The 20153-nt window shown below is 49.7% G+C and overlaps 1 protein-coding gene across 5 annotated transcripts; it reads left to right on the forward strand.

Moving 5' to 3' along the window:
* Positions 1-666: 666 nt before the first annotated feature.
* On the forward strand, positions 667-19319 carry LOC136640400 (zinc finger protein 436-like). 5 transcript variants are annotated; one of them, XM_066615511.1, is made up of 10 exons: positions 667-750; positions 6287-6364; positions 8084-8215; positions 9931-10002; positions 10671-10778; positions 11508-11593; positions 12885-13011; positions 13979-14104; positions 16862-16969; positions 17845-19319. In XM_066615511.1, the coding sequence occupies exons 3-10, from the start codon at positions 8122-8124 to the stop codon at positions 19032-19034; spliced, it is 1911 nt and encodes a 636-aa protein (XP_066471608.1). In that variant the 5' UTR covers positions 667-750; positions 6287-6364; positions 8084-8121; the 3' UTR covers positions 19035-19319. The 5 variants fall into 5 exon arrangements, with proteins under 5 accessions (XP_066471608.1, XP_066471607.1, XP_066471605.1 ...); XM_066615510.1 differs by lacking the exon at positions 667-750 and adding an exon at positions 4711-4758; XM_066615508.1 differs by lacking the exon at positions 667-750 and adding an exon at positions 4841-5138.
* The last annotated feature ends 834 nt before the right edge of the window (positions 19320-20153 follow it).

Here is a 20153-nt window from a genome sequence, read left to right on the forward strand (position 1 = left end):
CCTCCAGAAATTTGTCCAATCCTCTCTTAAAGGCATCCAGACAAGGTGCCATCACTACTTCTTGTGGCAAGGAGTTCCACAGACCGACCACACGCTGAGTAAAGAAATATTTTCTTTTGTCTGTTCTAACTCTCCCAACACTCAATTTTAGTGGCTGTCCCCTGGTTCTGGTGTTATGTGAGAGTGTAAAGAGCATCTTCCTATCCGCTTGGTCCATCCCCTGCATAATTTTGTATGTCTCAATCATGTCCCCCCTCAGGTGCCTCTTTTCTAGATACCGCTGTGAGGCTCCCTGAAGAACTTAGTGCTTTGCCCCCCCTCTAGCTATGCCACTGGTTGATCCTAAATGAAGCCCGGTCCTACTTTGGACGGCGGCTGTTTCCACTTGTAGACTGTGGTGAGGCTCCCTGCAGTGCCACTTGTAGACTGTGGTGAGGCTCCCTGCAGAACTTAGTGCCTTGCCCCTCTCTGCCTACGCCACTGGTCCAGAGTGTCCACTCTCCCCCTTCCCTCCTCCCCCCGGGGGGCAAAAGTGACCCTGGCAGACGGTCCTGCCCGGGGGCCGTTGCCCGCCTGCCCGCAGGGGCGGCGAGGACCTGCCAGCCTGCCCCCCCGAAGAGGGCGCGCGGGGGGGCCGCGCGGGGCCGGGACTCAACACACTCGGCACGAGCCCCGCGGGCGCCTGTGCTGGACTTGCCGCGGAGCGAACCCGCGCGCCTCGACACGCCCGCGAGGAGCAGGGCGAACCCGGTGAGCCACTCGCAGACTGGCCGGGGGGGGGGCTGTCCCGCGCGCGCTCTTGTGCCGCGCCCCGGGGGGGGGGATTCCGAGCACTGGCCGGCCGCTCCGCTCGCCGCCAGCAGGGGGGCGCCCGCGCCTGACCTGCCGTCCGGGAGACCAGAGGGGGCGGCGGAGGAGGGAGGGCGAGGCGAGGCAGGAGGAAGCCCCGTCGGTGGACTCCGGTGGGACTGCCCGGGTCTGGCTCCGAGACTGCCCAGCACTGGCGGCACCAGCCCTGCCCAGTCCAGGCTGGAGTGCCATGACAGTGTCACTTGCCCTACTCACGAGGGAGCCCACTGTGTGCAGGAAGACTGAGGCTGCGGTCCTGGGAGGGACCCCGTGGACTCTGGTGGGACCTGCATCTGAGTCTGCCCAGGACTGGGCTGCCCCCTGGAGGCACCAGCCCTGCCCAGTCCAGAGTGTCATGACAGTGTTACTGGCCTTGCTCAGAAGGCTCCTGTCCATCACACTCCTCTTCCTCTTGCACTGGATGGAGTGGGCGGAGGAGGGAGGGTTAAGGGGCGGAGAAAAGTCTTGGATTTCTTCTCCTTTACTCATGAAAAGGAGGTGGGCAGACAGAGGTGGTCACCCTCCCCTGCCACCGAGCTGCTGCTCTCATGGCCCATGGATGGGCTGGCCCCACTGGTATTCGTATTTGTGAATTATCCTACCAAATGGCTTGAACAAGGATGTCAAGCTCATTTCATAGAGTGGGTCAATAGCCTTCATGGCACCTGCTAATTTATTATTATTTTTTTCACATTTTTATACCGCCCTTCCTCCAAAGAGCTCAGGGTGGTTTACGCAGCTGCTCCTCCCCTCCTCCTTGTCCTCACAACAACCCTGTGAGGTAGGTGAGGCTGAGAGAAAGTGACTGGCCCAAGATCACCCAGGAAGCTTTGTGGCTGAGGGGGGATTTGAAAATGGATCATCCAGGTCTAAGTCCACCTCCCAAACCACTACACCTCCCTGGCTCTCATTAAGCAGATGATGGCCAGAAAAAAAGCACTTTGTTCTCCTACAGAAACTCATTAGCTCCAAATGACAGAAGAGAAAATGTGCAAATCTTGTTCATCATTTCAAGATATGAGAGAGTCCAATTATCATGCTGGGAGAGCCCATTTATAGCAGGGGCTGGAGAAGTTACTTCTGGGGGGGGCACATCCTGCTCACAGGCCTTATATTTGGTTGGTTGTCAACTTTCAGTCTTGAAAGACTATGGCAGGGGTGCCCAAACCCTGGCCCTGGGGCCACTTGCGGCCCTTGAGGCCTCTCAATGCGGCCCTCAGGCAGCTCCCAGTCTTCAATGAGCCTCTGGCCCTCTGGTGATTTGTTGGAGCCCACACTGGCCTGACACAACTGCTCTCAGCGTGAGGGCAACTGTTTGACCTCTCGCATGAGCTGTGGGATGAGGGCTTCCTCCACTGGTTGCTGTTTCACATCTGTTATGCAGTAGTGGCAGCAAAGGAAAGGCCAGCCTTGCTTTGTGCAAGGCCTTGAGCTATTGCAAGACCTTCATTCATTCATATAAGTACATCTTTAATATATTCATTTATGTAAACTGCAACAGAAGGCATCTATCTCCGGACCAGATCAGACAGAAAGCTCTTCAACCTCTCCAGACTGAGAGCAAAATCCAAAGTCCAGCTGAAATGTCTGCGTGACTTCCTCTTTGCCGACGATGCAGCTGTCACTACCCACTCTGCCAAAGATCTCCAGCAGCTCATGGATCGTTTTAGCAAGGCCTGCCAAGATTTTGGACTGACAATCAGCCTGAAGAAAACACAGGTCATGGTTCAGGATGTGGACTCACCTCCCTGCATTACAATCTCTGAGCATGAACTGGAGGTTGTCCATGACTTTGTGTACCTTGGCTCAACGATCTCCGACACTCATTCTCTCGATACCGAGCTAAACAAGCGCATCGGTAAAGCAGCTACCACGTTTTCCAGACTCACAAAGAGAGTCTGGTCCAACAAGAAGCTGACGGAACATACCAAGATCCAGGTCTACAGAGCTTGTGTCCTGAGTACACTTCTGTACTGCAGCGAGTCATGGACTCTTCGCTCACAACAGGAGAGGAAACTGAGCGCTTTCCACATGCGCTGCCTCCGACACATCCTCGGCATCACCTGGCAGGACAGAGTTCCAAACAACACAGTCCTGGAACGTGCTGGAATCCCTAGCATGTATTCACTGCTGAAACAGAGACGCCTGCGTTGGCTTGGTCATGTCGTGAGAATGGATGATGGCCGGATCCCAAAGGATCTCCTCTATGGAGAACTCGTGCAAGGAAAGCGCCCTACAGGTAGACCACAGCTGCGATACAAGGACATCTGCAAGAGGGATCTGAAGGCCTTAGGGATGGACCTCAACAAGTGGGAAACCCTGGCCTCTGAGCGGCCCGCTTGGAGGCAGGCTGTGCAGCATGGCCTTTCCCAGTTTGAAGAGACACTTGGCCAACAGTCTGAGGCTAAGAGGCAAAGAAGGAAGGCCCATAGCCAGGGAGACAGACCAGGGACAGACTGCACTTGCTCCCGGTGTGGAAGGGATTGTCACTCCCGGATTGGCCTTTTCAGCCACACTAGACGCTGTGCCAGAACCACCTTTCAGAGCGCGATACCATAGTCTTTCGAGACTGAAGGTTGCCAATACAATATACAATGATATGTAAACGTATGTAAATTTATTCAAATCTGAAATGTAAATTAATTCTTTTTTTCCCCTGACACAGTGTCAGAGAGATGATGTGGCCCTCCTGCCAAAAACTTTGGACACCCCTAGACTATGGTGCAAGCCTACAGCACCTGGTATTCCCAGGCGGTCTCCCATCCAAGTACTAACCAGGCCTGGCCCTGCTTAGCTTCCAAGAGATCAGGCATGTGCAGGGAAACAGTTTATATTTGACACCCCTGTTATACATCATGGGTAATTAAATGCAGAATGCAATGAAACAGTCTGCATGGAAATATCTGTATTCAGTGGCATGGCTAAGGGGTACAGGGTGTAGCAATTGCACCGGGCAACAAGCTTTGGGGGGCAACATGGTGGCATAGCTGGAGGGGGGCAGAGCACCCAATCTGGTGGGGACAGTGGGCAAGAGGCCCCTCCCTTCGGAGCCATTCCAAAGCAACAAGATGAGCTTGACACTAGTGGCCAAAACTGTGAAAACCTTGGTCTGTAAGAATAATACCATCACTGTATTCTATCAAAAGTTATGGCCAGTTAACCAGAAAATGAGAGCACCACTGCCTTCTGGAACAAGAAGTGGGTTTTGCTTACCTGAAAACTGACCAATGAGACTGAGACGCAAGGAGGTCTATCATGGGGGTGACGCAAGGAGCTCTTGCATCTGGTGATGCAAACCCTGGTGGCGTCTCTGGTATGTGGTGTCATGGTGGGGGTGGATGGGCAGAGCGGCTCTGGAACTTGTCCTGCAGTAGGACAATCTGATCCCAGGCATGCTTACTGGAGAGTAAGTCCTCCTGAACACAGCTGAGTTTGCTTCCCCAAGGGATAGACAGCACAGATGCTTTACTGGAAGGAGGTTGTGTGATGTCCAGTGGAACGATTTCTGAGTAAATTTACTTATATGGTTAGGCAGAGAAATTATGACAGATGATCTTTAAAGAGGTCGGGTCAGGTTGTCAACTTCATTTTTGGCTACTGCAGCTGTGCCTTTACCAACAGCTGGCTCTGGAGGCTAGCCAGTGATCCTGTTTGCCTGCCATGCAAAGCTCCACCTGTGTGGATCTGTGCGTGTCACGTGGCTGTCAAAGGCACAGCAGCAGGCTGGGCTCTTTCCTTCTGGTTAGTTGGCACCCTGGTTGGCTGGTCCCAGGGGTTCTACCCCATGCTCGAGACTGCCTGCAGCCGGGCTCTGCCGTCTGTCTGTTCCCACAAGAGGGCTCTCTGGCTGCAGAGAAAGCTGGAGGAGGCGCTTCTCCTGGTCTCTCTGGTGGGGGCTGACCTCAGAAGGTAGGCTGCTGCTGCACCCAATCGCTGTAGCGGGTGGGGGGAAGGAAAGCCTGCAGCTCCAAGCCCTTTGAAGGTCCTGCACAGGGAGGGCAGGTTCCCCCCCTTCTCTGCTGCATCTAGAGTGCTGGATGGGGAAGCACCTGTCCCCTCCGGCCCCCAAGCAGCGTGTCTCCCTGGGACTGGGTAGACCCCCTGCAGCCTCTACAGGGAGGATGGAGAAAGCCCCTCTTGCCCATCCCCCTGCAATCCTCGATCCTCTTCCTTTTGGAGGCCCCCACTGTCCCTTGGCCTTGACAGACAGCAGCATAAAAGTCCACCCTGGCCTGGCTCTGCTCAAGGGGGCATAGAAAAGGGGGGATGACGACCTGGAACTCGCTCAAGTAAGTGGGGTTTGTGCAGGGAGGAAGAAGGGCTGGCTGGAGCTGGGCGCAGGATTCAGCCAGGTGTGCCAGTTCAGGGCCTCACTTTTGGTGCTTTGAGTAAAAGGAAGGTCCAGGAAGGCTGGGCGCATGGCAGGACGCTGGATGTGTGGCATGGTCTGGTGTTGCAGACTGCGCTGACACGACTTTCTCTGCCAATACTGGAGAATCCTAGTTAAATACTGCAGTCAGTGGCATAGCTAGAGGGGGCAAAGTTTTGCAGAAAGCCCCTCCGCAGCATGCAAGCAGCCCCTCCCCTTCAGAGCCCGGCGTATGCCTCCATTTTGTTCCCACCGCCTGGAATGGCTCTGAAGTAGAGGGACCCCTTGCATGCTGCAGTGAGGCTCCCTGCAAAACTTAGTGCTTTGCACCCCTCTAGCTACACCACTGACTGTAGTATCTGCAAATAAGCGAGTGCTGCAGGATCCCTGGTGGCGCATGAAAACACGATGTGTGCACTTGTTCAGGACATGCACAATCTGTTTATAATGGCACAGAAAGGGTGATCTGTTGAGGTGACCAGTTGTTCAGACATGACACTAACTGCAGCGGCACACAGAGAAACGTACATGCAATTTTGGAGGGTTCCAGTCTCTGTGTTGACTTTTAAAATGACTGCGGCCACACAAGAATCATGTAGAAACAGGCACACGTGCGCAGGTACCAGGACATGCACAGAATGGAAAAATGAACAGAACATGGATAACCCTTGTGTAAGAGGCAACACTACCGAGGCTGCAATCCTGCGCACATTTTCCAGAGAACAAGCCCTACTGACATCGTGGAACACTTCCAAGTAAACATGCCTAGGATTGCACTCTTGTAAGAGTCTTGTGGCACCACAGAAAGATGGAAACCTTTTTCTGGAGCATAAGATTTTGTAGGCTACCACTTCTCATGGCTGAGGTGTAAGTGTACTCTTACTCAGTGACACCAGTCTCTGCTCCCCCCCCCCACAGTGTTTTGGGGGGGGGCAGCAGAGGCAGGTAGGCAGGCAGGCAGGCAGAGATCAGTTGGCCTCATGGATGGGTCAGTCTTGATTCAGAGGTAGCTTTCCCCATCGCTGCATCTCTGCACCGGGGACTATAACTTGTTTCCATTCTCCACAGATGCAAGAGCCCCTGCCTTGTCCAAGAAGAGAAAGAGAAGCGGCTGAGAAGAAACCTAGAAGGAGAAAGGAGCTGCTGGTAAGCGTTTCTGCATAATGTAATAACAAGGCCTGGCTTTGTAGATGCACACAGACGTATTGCTAGACTGGTCAAGCCACAGTGGAAGCAAAGGCCTTGCATGATATATGGATGTCCAGTTTCCTGTTATGGGCCAAAGTCAGCCATGCACAGTACAGATTGGCTGGTACTTGTGATCTCACAAACCTGTACTCCCTTCCACCCTTGGAATGGTCTTCCTACTTTTTCCTCTATTTTAATAAATAAAAAAAGTAACACATCCACACCTAAAGAAATGCTGCACAAAACAGATTAGTGTCTTCAAATTGCTCAGTATGTCTGTTGCAGGCAAAGAAACCTGAGCTCACTCTGCAGGCAAGTCCTTTTCAGAGATATGCTGCGAGCTGCAATTTCAATGTTCAAAGTGCCCTTTCATCAAAATGTATCAATGGTAGGTTGGAGAGAAACAAAACGAATGACATCTTCATGTAAGGCAGTGTTTCTCAAACTGTGTGTCAGGACCCACTAGGTGGGTCATGAGCCAATTTCAGGTGGGTCCCCATTCATTTCAATATTTTATTTTTAATGTGTGCTTGGTGCTACCATGGTATGTGACTGCATTTGGGGAAATGTGACACACCTGTACTTTTAACAAGCTACAAAGTATATTCTTTTAACAGTGATAGTAAATGGGACTTTCCCAGAACGCCTTACAGTTGATCCCAAGCCTTGATTCCTTAGTCATAGTATTGGTTGGCTGAATAGTTCACTCTTTGTGGATTGATTTTTCCTTGATGTGTGTCGCCTGTGCTGCATGCTTTTTGGTCTCATTGTTTTGTAGAATTTGTTACTGATGTATTTATGCCATTAAAGGTTTACTACTACTACTAAATGGGACTTACTCTTGGGTAAGTGTGGGTAGGATCGAAGCCTAGGATTGTTAAAAATTTTTCTGCTTAATGATGTCACTTCTGGTCATGACATCACTTCCGGTGGGTCCTGGCAGATTCTCGTTCTAAAAAGTGAGCCCTGGTGCTAAATGTGTGAGAACCACTGATGTAAGCTATAACTAGTCAGGGGAACTCTTTGCCACCAGTCACAGTGATGGAAATGCTGCAATTAATTTGCAGGGTGGCATCTGGGGTCTGCCAGGTGAAACACTGGCCCAAAGGCCTGCTTCCATCTGAGGGGTCCAAGGCTGGGCTGACCCTCAACTCTCAGCACCGGTGGCAGTAGTGGCAGCCATCAAGAGGTGGGTAAGGGTCACCATGAAGAGGCCAGTTCAGGGCTTTGCCCCCAGGCCCCTAACAAGTTGGTGCCCCAGTGTCAATTCGTATTAAGAATTAAACACAAGTGCACCCCCTAATCTCTTACTTGATAGATAGTCCCATTGAAATAAACATAAGAACATAAGAACATAAGAACAGCCCCACTGGATCAGGCCATAGGCCCATCTAGTCCAGCTTCCTGTATCTCACAGCGGCCCACCAAATGCCCCAGGGAGCACACCAGATAACAAGAGACCTCATCCTGGTGCTCTCCCCTACATCTGGCATTCTGACTTAACCCATTCCTAAAATCAGGAGGTTGCGCATACACATCATGGCTTGTACCCCATAATGTCTAACTTCTGAGTCCTAGATATAGGACATATCTAACTTCTGACTAACATATCTAACTTCTGAGTCCTAGATATAGGATGGGGTGTGTGTTACATATTGTCCTCCCTTTTGATTTCAGGGGAGGATCGAAGCTGAGAGGCAGACAATTATCTGGGAATGGAAGGCGCTCTGGGGGTTCCTGGAGGAACAGAAGCAGCTCTTGCTGTGGTGGCTGGAAGGGCTGGCCGGAGACATTGTCCAGAGGAGGGTGGTGAGTGGGCTGAGAGACTGTGCTGGGGTGCAGCTGCCCCCTCCCCCACAGGGGAGGAGAGAAGCTCCAATTCTTGCAGGCAAGACTTGGCAAAGCCAATTTATACTATTTGGGAGACTTTCCATGCACCGGTTCTGCTAGTGGCCTGTGCAACTTTATCCCCCAGGCACAAAAAAGCGGGCAAAGGAGGTACAGAAAAAAAATTGTATTTCAGTTTGATTTTAGATGGTTTTATTCTGAATGGTTGCAGCTGGCATCACTTGTGGAGAGCCCCCCTCATAAGAACAGCCCCACTGGATCAGGCCATAGGCCCATCTAGTCCAGCTTCCCATATCTCACAGCAGCCCACCAAATGCCCCAGGGAGCACACCACATAACAAGAGACCTCATCCTGGTGCCCTCCCTTGCATCTGGCCTTCTGACATAGCCCATTTCTAAAATCAGGAGGTTGCACATACACATCATGGCTTGTAACCCATAATGGATTTTTCCTCCAGAAACTTGTCCAATCCCCTTTTAAAGGTGTCCAGGCCAGACGCCATCACCACATCCTGTGGCAAGGAGTTCCACAGACCAACCACACGCTGAGTAAAGAAATATTTTCTTTTGTCTGTCCTAGCGCTCCCAACACTCAATTTTAGTGGATGTCCCCTGGTTCTGGTGTTATGTGAGAGGGAAAAGAGCATCTCCCTATCCACTCTGTCCATCCCCTGCATAATTTTGTAAGAAGGGTCTCTTTTATGGTGGGACCTGGCAGCTGCTCTTTGACTGAATGGAATACCTGTTCACCTCCTTCCTCCTCCTTAGAAAGACCTACAACTGCATTTTCTTCCACCTGGCTTTGCCAATGAGGTGGTCTTTCTGCCATCTCTTTTTGGGGGGGAGTAATTTTAACTCTCAGTTTTATTCGTATAAGCCACCTTGAAATTTGAAAAGTGGCATAAATTTATTTTTTTAAAAAACAGCCAAGCAACTTGTCAGGAGCTTGGGCGGGGGGGGGGGGGGGAGCGAAAGAGACAAAGATTGCTGAATCCGGGTTTGATTGGTTGGTCTTCCCCACTGTCATTTCAGCTGCAAACCAACAGGAGCCCACTTTGCATTCAGTATGGATGTGGCAAACTTAGGAGGAATTTTCTCAGGAGGAGTAATTCCTTGAGAGGAAGCAGAATGTATAAACATGATTTTTTTTGTTTTGTTTGAGTTTACTTATATTCTGTTTTCGAGAAGAAAGTTCATCAAGCGGCTTATGTAGCACTGCGGACATACATAAGAACATAAGAACAGCCCCACTGGACCAGGCCATGGCCCATCTAGCCCAGCTTCCTATATCTCACAGCAGCCCACCAAATGCCCCAGGGAGCACACCAGATAACAAGAGACCTGCAAGGCTTCCTGGGAATTGTAGTTAAGAACATAAGAACAGCCCCACTGGACCAGGCCATGGCCCATCTAGCCCAGCTTCCTGTATCTCACAGCGGCCCACCAAATGCCCCAGGGAGCACACCAGATAGCAAGAGACCTCATCCTGGTGCCCTCCCTTGCATTGGCATTCTGACATAGCCCATTTCTATAATCAGGAGGTTGTGCATACACATCATGGCTTGTACCCCGTAATGGATTTTTCCTCCAGAAACTTGTCCAATCCTCCAGAAACTTGTTCAGTACACTGGCACTGACTGTTACCCCTCTCCAGAGCTTCATCTTTCTCCTTTCAGGTTGTCTCTGGCCCCAGAGACTGGAAAGATGCTCCCTTTCCAAGGACGGAAGATGCTGTTCTGGAGCTAGAGGTGAGACTCAGTCATTTCTCTGAGAAAAGGACCATCCTGCAGAAGGTGCTGAGCAGCTTCAGAGGTGAGTAGGAGCCTCTCTGAATCTGCTCTGGTTGATGGTACCAATTTTGGAATGGAGGGACCCGTCTGACAGGCCGGCCACTCAGAGTGAGGCTGTAGCCAGTCCCGGGTACCAAATGCTGTTGCTCTCCCCTGTTGCTCCACGTCCATGTTGCTAGATGATTTTTTTGTTTGAAGAATTTCTACCCTGCCTTTCTCCCAGGAAGAGGAATCAGTGAAGCTTAAAACACAACTGTAACAAAACATTAAAACTACGAAAGTGATAAAAACAAGACAAACCCCAATGGGTCACATAACACAATTAAAAATAACATCCATCATTCTTTGCAAGAGAATCCCCCAAGCGGTACAGCGATGGTGTGGTGTTGTGATTAGACTATTGGACTCAACCCGGGGACTTCAGGTGCGAGTCTTCACTTGGCCATTGAACTCCTTGGGTGACTGACCCATCACTCTTGTCCACCTCACAGGGTTGTGGGAGGGGAAAAAGGGGTAAATGGATCTCTATGTGCCCTGCCTGAGCTCCTTGGAGGAAAGGTGGGCTCAAAATAGTTGCACATCTTCCAGACAGGAAGTACTGGAGTCTCTCTCCTTCTTGATTTCAGGGTCGCTGGAGCAAGAGCTGGAGAACCTCACAGGTGCGGCTCTAGGCCTGATGGGACCAAATCAACTTTCCAATTCCATTCAGATATCTCAGAAGGAAGATTCTTTGGGTAGGCTTCAGCCCTTTGTGAAAAAAGCATCTGACAATGTCTGCAGAATTGTAGGACTTAAAAGCAGCCCCTGTCCAAGTCAAGAACAGGTGCTCTGTGCCAAACCGCTCCCCCCTCTCTCTGTTAAAGTAAAAGCGATGACATCTCTCCTTGACTTCTGTTTCCTGGCATCCGTGGGGCCTGTGTGCTTGTTGTGGTGCTGGGGACAAAATGCAGGAACTGCCAGCGTTTCCTTTTCCTAAAAATGGGGCGCTGGCCACGATCCTTGATCCCAGCTGCCTGAGCACATCCTGGAGTCAGCCTCTAGCCCTGCAAGTTCCTGCCAGCGCGTCAGTGCGCTGCGAAAGGTCTCCAGGTGCGCCACCGCTGGAGTTTGGAGCACAGCAGTTGAAAATAGCTGAAAATCCCTTCTGGGTTCTGTGGCTCTTTTTCGAGGCCTGTGACTATAGACAGTTGCCCTAGAAACAGAGCTGCAGAATCTGGACTAATCTCCTGGAAACCGCAAGTGACATCACAAGAGGTGAAGATCATAGAGAAGACCATAGAGGTCAGCGTCCGTGGCACAGCTAGAGGGGGATGCAAAGCCCCTTCTACCACTCCTGCCTGAACTTGCTGCCTGCTGTTGTCAATGCGCTCTTTATTGCTCACAATTTTCCTGAAAAAGCTGGGAAAAATAAATGGGTTGAACCTGAATCACATGTTTTGGTTTCTCCATTTCTTCCCATGTAGATTCCGGAGCCACCAGCCATCATTGCTCAAGAGTGTTTCATCCTAAGCAACATGGAATAGAAGCAGATGCTTTGGAACTTGTTCAGGTAGGTCAGTGATTTTCAGTATTTTTCTTCTCATGGCACACTGACCTCTATGGTCTTTGCCTCTTGTGATGTCACTTCCGGCTCCCTGGAGATTCATCCAGGTTCTGTGGCTCTGTTTCTAGGGCAGTTGTCTTCCGACAGTGGGAGAGATCATTGCATCTCATTGGGCAGCTACCACCCACCTTAAGCTGGGCAGTCCCCAGCCAGTAAAGTGCTGCCTCACCACGGTCCGTTAACCTCATGGGGTGCTTGGGGTGAAAACCAACAAGCGAATCAACAACTCTGCACCATGCAACAGAAAAAAGAAAACTCCTGCCCTAAATAATAATAATAATAATACAGGTATTTATATACCGCCTTTCTTGGTCGTCAGATTTCTCCTCAGACTTTAATTCAATGCGGTTTACATAGGCAGGCTGTTTAAATCCCCGTAGGGATTTTTACAATTAAAGAAAGGTTCTATCTTTCAAGAACCACACAACATTTCAGATGGAACTTTTGCGGTCTGTTATCACTTTCTGGCCTCCTCCCACACGGGCTGACAAGCAGCTCCCTCCGAAGAGCAGGTGGAATAACTCGGCTCAGCTTGTCAGCTGCTTCAAGGTCTCGCCGTTCACGGTGCCGGTGGCCTCGAACTGGCGACCTTCAGATGTTATCTTCAGGCAATTGGAGGCTCAACCCTCTAGACCAGACCTCCTGCCCTAAAGCTGGGCACCTGGAACGTTAGGACAATGACACCTGGCTTTTCTGGTGCACAACAGACGGAGGCAAAGAGACAAAGAAGGAAGGCCCATAGCCAGTGAGACACACCAGGGACAGACTGCACTTGCTCCCGGTGTGGAAGGGATTGTCACTCCCAAATTGGCCTTTTCAGCCACACTAGACGCTGTTCCAGAACCATTTTTCAGAGCACGATACCAGAGTCTTCTGAGACTGAAGGATGCCAATGATGTCTGTAGCAATGAATTGTCTATCCCTCTTCCTCTGTTGGCAGTTACTACAGTTGCCCTAGAAACAGAGCAGGAGAACCCGAAAGGGTTTTTTGGCTATATTCGACCACTGTGCTCCAAACTCCAGTGGCACATCAATATGCTGTAGCACACTGGTTGGAAAAGGCTGATGTCACTTTTTTGTTTCCATGCTGCCAGACGAATGACTATCCTTTGATGTAGGATGTTAATGGAGACTGGTGACCTCTCCCAAGACTTCTAAAGATCAGCTCTCTTCTCCCCTCACTCACCATGTTTGCTATCTTATGTAGACAAATTGAGATTACTGATGGTTATTCCAGGGCCTGCTGATGTTTGAGGATGTGGCAGTACAGTTCACAGAGGAGGAATGGGTCCTTCTGAACGCCTGTCAGAGAGCCTTCTATGGGGATGTTATGCGAGAGAACTATGAGAACGTGACCTCACTGGGTAAGAGATTGTTTTCCTGCTTTCTCTGTGACTGGGGAAGATCCAAGTTTAAACACCTGGATCTGCCACCATGACACCAAATTCAACCCAGAATGTTGTGACTTTTGAAGGTCAGATGTACTTGGATCAAATTCCACCCAACCATGAACTCAGCAGATGGCCTTAGACCAACCCCTCTCTTTCAAGCCCTGTCCCTGAGCATGGATCCAATGATAATACTGACCTACCACCTGGCAGGATTGGTAAAAGGCAGTGGTTCCCAAACTGACAATTTTTTCAGCTTAGAAACTGAACTCACAGGGGTGTAATGGGAATTCCCCGGCGGCCATCCCAGCAATCCTAAGCGCCACCATCTTGGATTGTGCAAGAAGAGTGGATGAGAGATGGAACTTCTGGATTACACAGAAGTAGCATTCTGCAGCTGGGGACATGTGGGAAATTCACAGGGAAGGCATTTGGAGTGTGTATAAACCAGCCCCTAATGCTAAGCACATGAGGACTGAACATGGGTGCAAGGGAATCCATTTCTTTCCACGTTAATAGAGATGATGGGCTTTTGGCCTGACTCAGCTGGGCTTTTCTTTGTTCATCAATGGCACAATTTTTTTTTTAATTTAAAAAACTCTGTTTTTAACTAACAACCGCTTCAGATAAAAAGGGAGGATTTGTGAAGTTACAGCACCAGCCAGTCAGGATTGTGCCTTTTCTGTTGATTTTGAAAAAGAGGCTGGATACGAAAACAACATGGTGGTGAACATGCTTTGCAGAGTGGAATGTCTCCCATTTTATGTACTTGTATATGCATTCCAAGAGTTATTGACAGGCATCTCATTCATGTAAATTCTGCCTTTCCCCCAAATCACATAAGAAGGTGGGATTTTTCAACTTATATAGAACATTCTTTGTAACAAATGTGCTCCTACTCTGGGACGTGCTCCCTTTGCTCACCCAGTTTCTCCCTGACCAGTTCTGGCAATCACCGAACCTGATGTCATCTCTCAGCTGGAACCTGGAGGCCAGCCATGGACTGAGACTGAACAGAGTTCCAAGGAGAAGACTGAACATCTGTCCTCCAAAGAGAATTTTTGTAGAGGTGAGGAAAAGCAGCTAAGGAAGTGCATCATGAACTAGCTGGGCAGCCCAGTCCAAATGGGCCCCCACCCTGTGTTGCACCCTATTGCTGGTGCTGGGTGTCGCAAACGTGCCATAAGGTACATTTGCACCACCCGACGAGTAAGGAAGGAAGCAGCAACTGGTGCAGACTTGAGAAGCCCCTTTGTGCAGGCTGGGGTTTCTCCAGCCATTTTAGTCATTTGGAGTAACCGCTCCTGTGCTGGGTAAGATTGGGCTGTAAGGTGTACTGTGGGCTGGGACCTTCCTTGTGTGAGTATCGGTAGTTGCTTGAGTGGAAAAGAAAATTATCCATGTAGGTCAGGGCTTTTCAGACTGGGGCATTGCGACGCCCCAGCCTGTGGGCCCTGGCCTCTGCCCCCTTAAGGGGCGGGGGCAGCCAGGAGGCAGGGAGGAGGCAGTGGCGCGATCCCCAGGATCGCGCCGCTCAGGGGGGCTGCAGGGGCTTGGGTACACTTACCAAAGCCTCCTGCAGCCACCCGGGGGTGTGGGGAGCCCTGCACGACCTTCTGCCAGGCTCCCCGCAGCTTTGAAAGTGAAAGCAGAACGATCGTGCCCCGCCTCTGCTCAGTGGCGTCACTAGGAGGGTGCGGGCTGCACCTGGAGACACACACTGGGGGGGGTGATGCGCTAAAATCGTGGTGGTTAGGAGTTACCCCATCATATTATATACCGTTGGATGTGGAATTTTGAGTGGAATGCAATGCAAAAAAACCAGAGTGAAATATCTCCTTTCTATCAAACGTTATGGCCAAAAACTGGAGAACACTCACTTCTGGTGGGTCTTGGACAGATTGTCACTCTAAAAAGTGGGGCCCAGTGCTAAAAGTTTGAGAACTGCTGCAAAAAGGTGTTTGTAAGTTGACACCCGGGGGTGTGTGTGTGACACCGCTAGTGACCAAAATCACTAAAATCACAATTTGGAAGAATAATACCATCATGTTATATATCAATCAATGTGTAATGTGTAAAAAAGTGGGGTGTTGCCCCGCCCACATGCAGCCAAGCCCCTGCAGCCCCCCTGAGCAGCACAATCCTGGGGATCACACCGCTGCCTTCCCCCACTGCCTCCCGCGCCCGCAAGAACTTAGAGCAGCTCAAACTCTCCCTGAAAGTTTGAAAACCGTTGATATAGGTTAATTCTGAATTAAACACACTTCTTGTCTAAAGCCTTAACAATACCTTCTAGAAAACTCTGTAAAGCTTTCATGGGATCCGAAAGTGTGAATATCTTTTCTTCTTGGTGATGCCTGAATCCTTCCAGCTTGATTTGGAATTGGGCTCAGGAAACCAGTAGTGGAAGGAGGCCTTGTTTCACATCTCTAAATTAGAGATTTTGCCTTTATTGAAAACATTGGTGCTCCCTTCTCCTTTTGGGTCAGCATTTAAGAATCAAAGGCGACACAAGGCAGCTAACAAATAAGGCTTGCACATTTTTGTAGAGATGCAGGTGAGGGCCATTAGATTTTGTTGGGTACCTACAGAACTCTTGCCTGGCGAAATCTGCCGAGTCACATCTTTTCTGACTGTAAGAAGATTCACCAAGCCCATTCTGTTTAGAAAAAGTGCAGTATTTGTGGCTGCAACATTTTAAAAATGACATAACAAGAGACTGAAGTGAACATGATTTAACCCGATGCAACTCTCTTGCTTCATCTGAGCACAGAATAGCTGCTGCCTAAGGGTTCAGTTCTCTACTGGTGTTCCCCAGAGTCAATTCAGTCCACGCACCCACTCCCAGACCACTTTCGTTCCCTCTAGGTTTGGATTTTTGGAAAGGGGGAGAGAGGTGGATTCTTGCCTTTCTGACTGTCTGCATAGATTTGATTGTGGTAATGGACTTTGGTAATGGACTAATTTGGTAATGGACTTTGCTGACCTTAAGTGAAACTTTCATTCTATTTTTATTTGAACTTTATGTCTACATTGAATCCAGCACACGGGACAAACACTAAAGAAGAAAAGGAGTCTACGTTGAATCCACCACATCACCAGCTTATCTCTGAACTGTACCATCAGGAACTGAAGGGCCCCTAGCCACCCATTCACTTCCAACAGTTTTTGCTCTTTGCAGGGGTGGGGGGTGCTTGGAGGAGAGCCAATTCTGGGGGGCACCAGCAAAAGAGGGAAAGCCAGGGCTGCAACCACTTTGAGTTTGAGAGCTGGTGAAGCAGAGCGGGCAAGAGACTGAACAAATCAGGAAGTCCCTGATTTGATACTCACTTCTGTTACGAACACACCAGGGAAGCCATTCTCTGCCTCAGTCCTCTGTTCTGCAGGACTAAGGATCAGCCCATCCATGAGGCTAGTTGCAGTAGATGCCCCAGGCAGCAGATACGTGGGGGCCATGGTCTGGCACCCACCTTGTTCCACCCGTTCACCTCCACTGTTCCTCCTTCCTCTCTTAGGATTGGAAAAGGAGGAGGGGAACAGGGATGCTCTAGACCTCTACACTTCCACTGCATTCCCCTCTTCCTTTTCCAATACTGGGAGCCGCAGCATCATCATCATCACCAGGTAAGGGGAACATCATCTGTCATGTCACCTGAAGTGCTGAGAGGTCGTGGGCCAGCCCTTATAATACTAGTCTACTTCCCAAGGTTGTGGCACCAATTGTCATATACGTGAAGAGTTTTACACCCTACGAAATGATACAGAATGTTCTGATGCAAGTTTACAGCTGGTGTATCCAACGTCCTCCTGTTTCTCTCTTGACTAGTCGTGGGCACTGCAAAACCAGCATCGCTCTTTCAGCTGGAAGAAGCCGATGAGTTGCAAGTGGAAGGTCCTGGCGGTTTGGAGCATAAGAACAGCACCAAGCCCTCAGGTAAGAAGTCCTTGGACACTGCAAATGAATCTGCAAAAGCAATGAAACATTTATTTAAAAATAAAACACACACACAAAAAGAACGTAATTTGTGAAAGCCCTTAAAACTGAGTGGTAAAAGCAGAAGTGGACCTCTGAGGTCTAATGCACAGGACCTTGACTTCTCCTGGTTTTTGGATCCAACTCTCTGGGAGTTTCTCCCACTCAGTTTTTTCCACTCCAGTCCTTTTGGATGCTTATTCGGTATTCCCAGTCCTATTCCCCACCATGTTACACACTGCATGCTGTGAGGGGGGGTGGATAATAAGCTAATATGGAGAGAGCAATGCAAGAAGCATCAGAGATTAAGCCTGCGTGCCTGGTCAGGAGGGGGGAGTAGTGACATAGTCAATGGGTGCAGAGAAGGATCGGGGAGAGGAAGGTTTGGGAGGAAAGATAAATACCAGTCTTCGGCTTGCTGAGGGCCGAATCCTATCCAACTTTTCAACACCGATGCATCCACAATGCAGCCCCAAGATAAGGGAACAAATGTTCCCTTACCTCGAGGAGCCCTCTGTGACTGTCTTCCCCACCACAGGATGCAGCGCATGCCTCATTGACATAGTTGCACCAACATTGGAAAATTAGTTAGGATTGGGTCCTCAGTTGGGTATGACTGCATGACATCCAAGTGGCTGGATTAGACAGGCATGTGTAGATGCAGTCCTGGACTATGGGGAAGAGTTATGGGGTACAGAGGGAGAGCCGTGTTAGCAGTTCAGAGGTACGGAAAACCATGGGCTTTGCTTTAAACAACGGTCTCCTGCTTTTTCAAATCTTTGTTCACAGCGCCTTATGAACTGATACAATTTGTGTAGATATTCTCTTTCTTCCAGGAGATGCTGAGTGGGTGAAGGGGAACGAGAAGAAGAACCTTCAGCCACAGAACTTTGAGCTGGTAGGATCACACTGGGCGTTGCTGAGGGAGGTTGAAGAAGTCACATCTCAAACTTGTGAAGAGGAGGAAGTTCCTGAGCCAGAACTGGAGAAGCCACTGGGGAACCATCCAGGAAAAAGAGTGCAAGAATCTGCTATTTCTGTGAACCTGGCCACTGTGAATGCAGAGCTGGTGATCCAAGAGGCATGCTCTGTGTGTGGAAAAGGATTCGGCAACAGAGCAAGTCTGGTTCGGCATCAGAGAATTCACACAGGAGAGAAATCACATGTTTGTACAGATTGCGGGAAAAGCTTCAACAAGAGGTCCAATCTCATTACTCATCAGAGAATCCACACAGGGGAGAAGCCATATAAATGTTCAGACTGTGGGAAAAATTTCAGCTTGAGCTCAAGTCTGGTCAGACACCAGAGAATCCACACCGGGGAGAAGCCGTACCAGTGCTTGGTCTGTGAGAGACGTTTCAATCAGAAACCTTCCCTTGTCGTGCACGAGAGGACACACACCAGAGAGAAGCCATATAAGTGTTCGGCTTGTGAAAAAAGCTACAGCCACGTGACGAGCCTTATTGCCCATGAGAAAATCCATCGGGAAGAGAAACCATATAAGTGTGTGGGTTGCGGGAAAAGGTTCAGCTTCAGTTCACAGCTTATAACACACCAGAGGATCCACGCAGAAGAGAAGCCTTACAAGTGCTCAGTCTGCGAAAGAGGGTTTAGCCGCCCCTCAAGCTTGATCGTGCATGAGAGAATCCACACTGGTGAAAAGCCGTACAAGTGCACCGACTGTGAGAAAAGCTTTCCCTCCAACTCAAGCCTGGTTAGGCACCAGCTAACCCACACATGTGCAGACTGCGGGAAAAGCTTTGGTCTTCGCATGGGTCTGCAGAGGATCCAGGCAGCAGGGAAATCATCTAAGTGCACAGACTGTGAGAAACAGCTGCATTTGAGTCCAAGCTGTATTTCTCGAGGGGCCCCTCATGCAGAGAAGAAACCCTGTAGCATGCTGAGTGGTGTACAGCACTATCATGCGAAAACTGTGGATCCCACAGCAATACAGACTGAGGGTGTCTCCTTCCAGCAAAGCACCCAGCCTCTTCATTACCAAATAAACTACATAGAATGGGAATGAAGAGGTGATGAAGGGCAAAATTGGTCGGGAAGCCCTACTGAAATGAATGGGAGCTTTTCAAGCCAGCACTGCTGCACAGTTGCTTGCTTGTGCTGGGGGACCTTCCCAACAGATGACACCCTCATTTAGGCCTCTGTAAATCCTTCAGTAAATCCTGTAAATCCTTCAGCTGCAGCCCTGTTGTTTTATACAGTATTTCATCTTCTGAAAACCATTCTTGGTAGCTGGAGAAAGCAGGGAGAATATTTTCTGCTTGGAGAGATCAAGTTTGAACATCAAACTGCTTGGGAACTATTAAATGTTATGTATTTAAATCATGACAGTTTCTTTGTTATTCCAAAGAGAAACTGCAATATTGAAATTATAAAATCTCAAGTTATCTGTCTACAGCAGGGGTGCCCAAACCCCAGCCCTGGGGCCACTTGCGGCCCTTGAGGACTCCCAACGCGGCCCTCAGGGACTCCCCAGTCTCCAATGAGCCTCTGGCCCTCTGGAGACACGCTGGAGCCCTCACCGGCCCAACGCAACTGCTCTCAGCGTGAGGGCGACTGTTTGACCTCTCGCGTGAGCTGTGGGATGAGAGCTCCCTCCACTGCTTGTTTTTTCACATCTGTGATGCAGTAGCGGCAGCAAAAGAAAGGCCAGCGTTGCTTTGTGCAAGGCCTTTTATAGGCCTTGAGATATTGCAAGACCTTTATTTATTTATATAAGTTCATCTTTAACATATTCATTTATGTAAACTTATGTAAATTTATTCAAATTTTAAATGTAAATTAATTATTTCTCCCCCCCCCCCCCGGCCCCTGACACAGTGTCAGAGAGATGATGTGGCCCTCTTGCCAAAAACTTTGGACATCCCTGGTCTACAGTACTCCTCTCTGTTTCTAGCACAGGCAAGTCCAGTGAAAGGGGTCTGGGTCCCAAATTTCCATCCCTGCACAAAGACTTGGACGCCTTTAAAAGGGGATTGGACAAGTTTCTGGAGGAAAAATCCATTATGGGTTACAAGCCATGATGCATATGTGCAACCTCCTGATTTTAGAAATGGGCTATGTCAGATGCAAGTGAGGGCACCAGGACGCAGGTCTCTTGTTGCCTTGTGTGCTCCCTGAGGCATTT

The sequence above is a fragment of the Tiliqua scincoides genome, chromosome 2 (genome assembly GCF_035046505.1).
Source record: "Tiliqua scincoides isolate rTilSci1 chromosome 2, rTilSci1.hap2, whole genome shotgun sequence".
NCBI lineage: Eukaryota > Metazoa > Chordata > Lepidosauria > Squamata > Scincidae > Tiliqua > Tiliqua scincoides.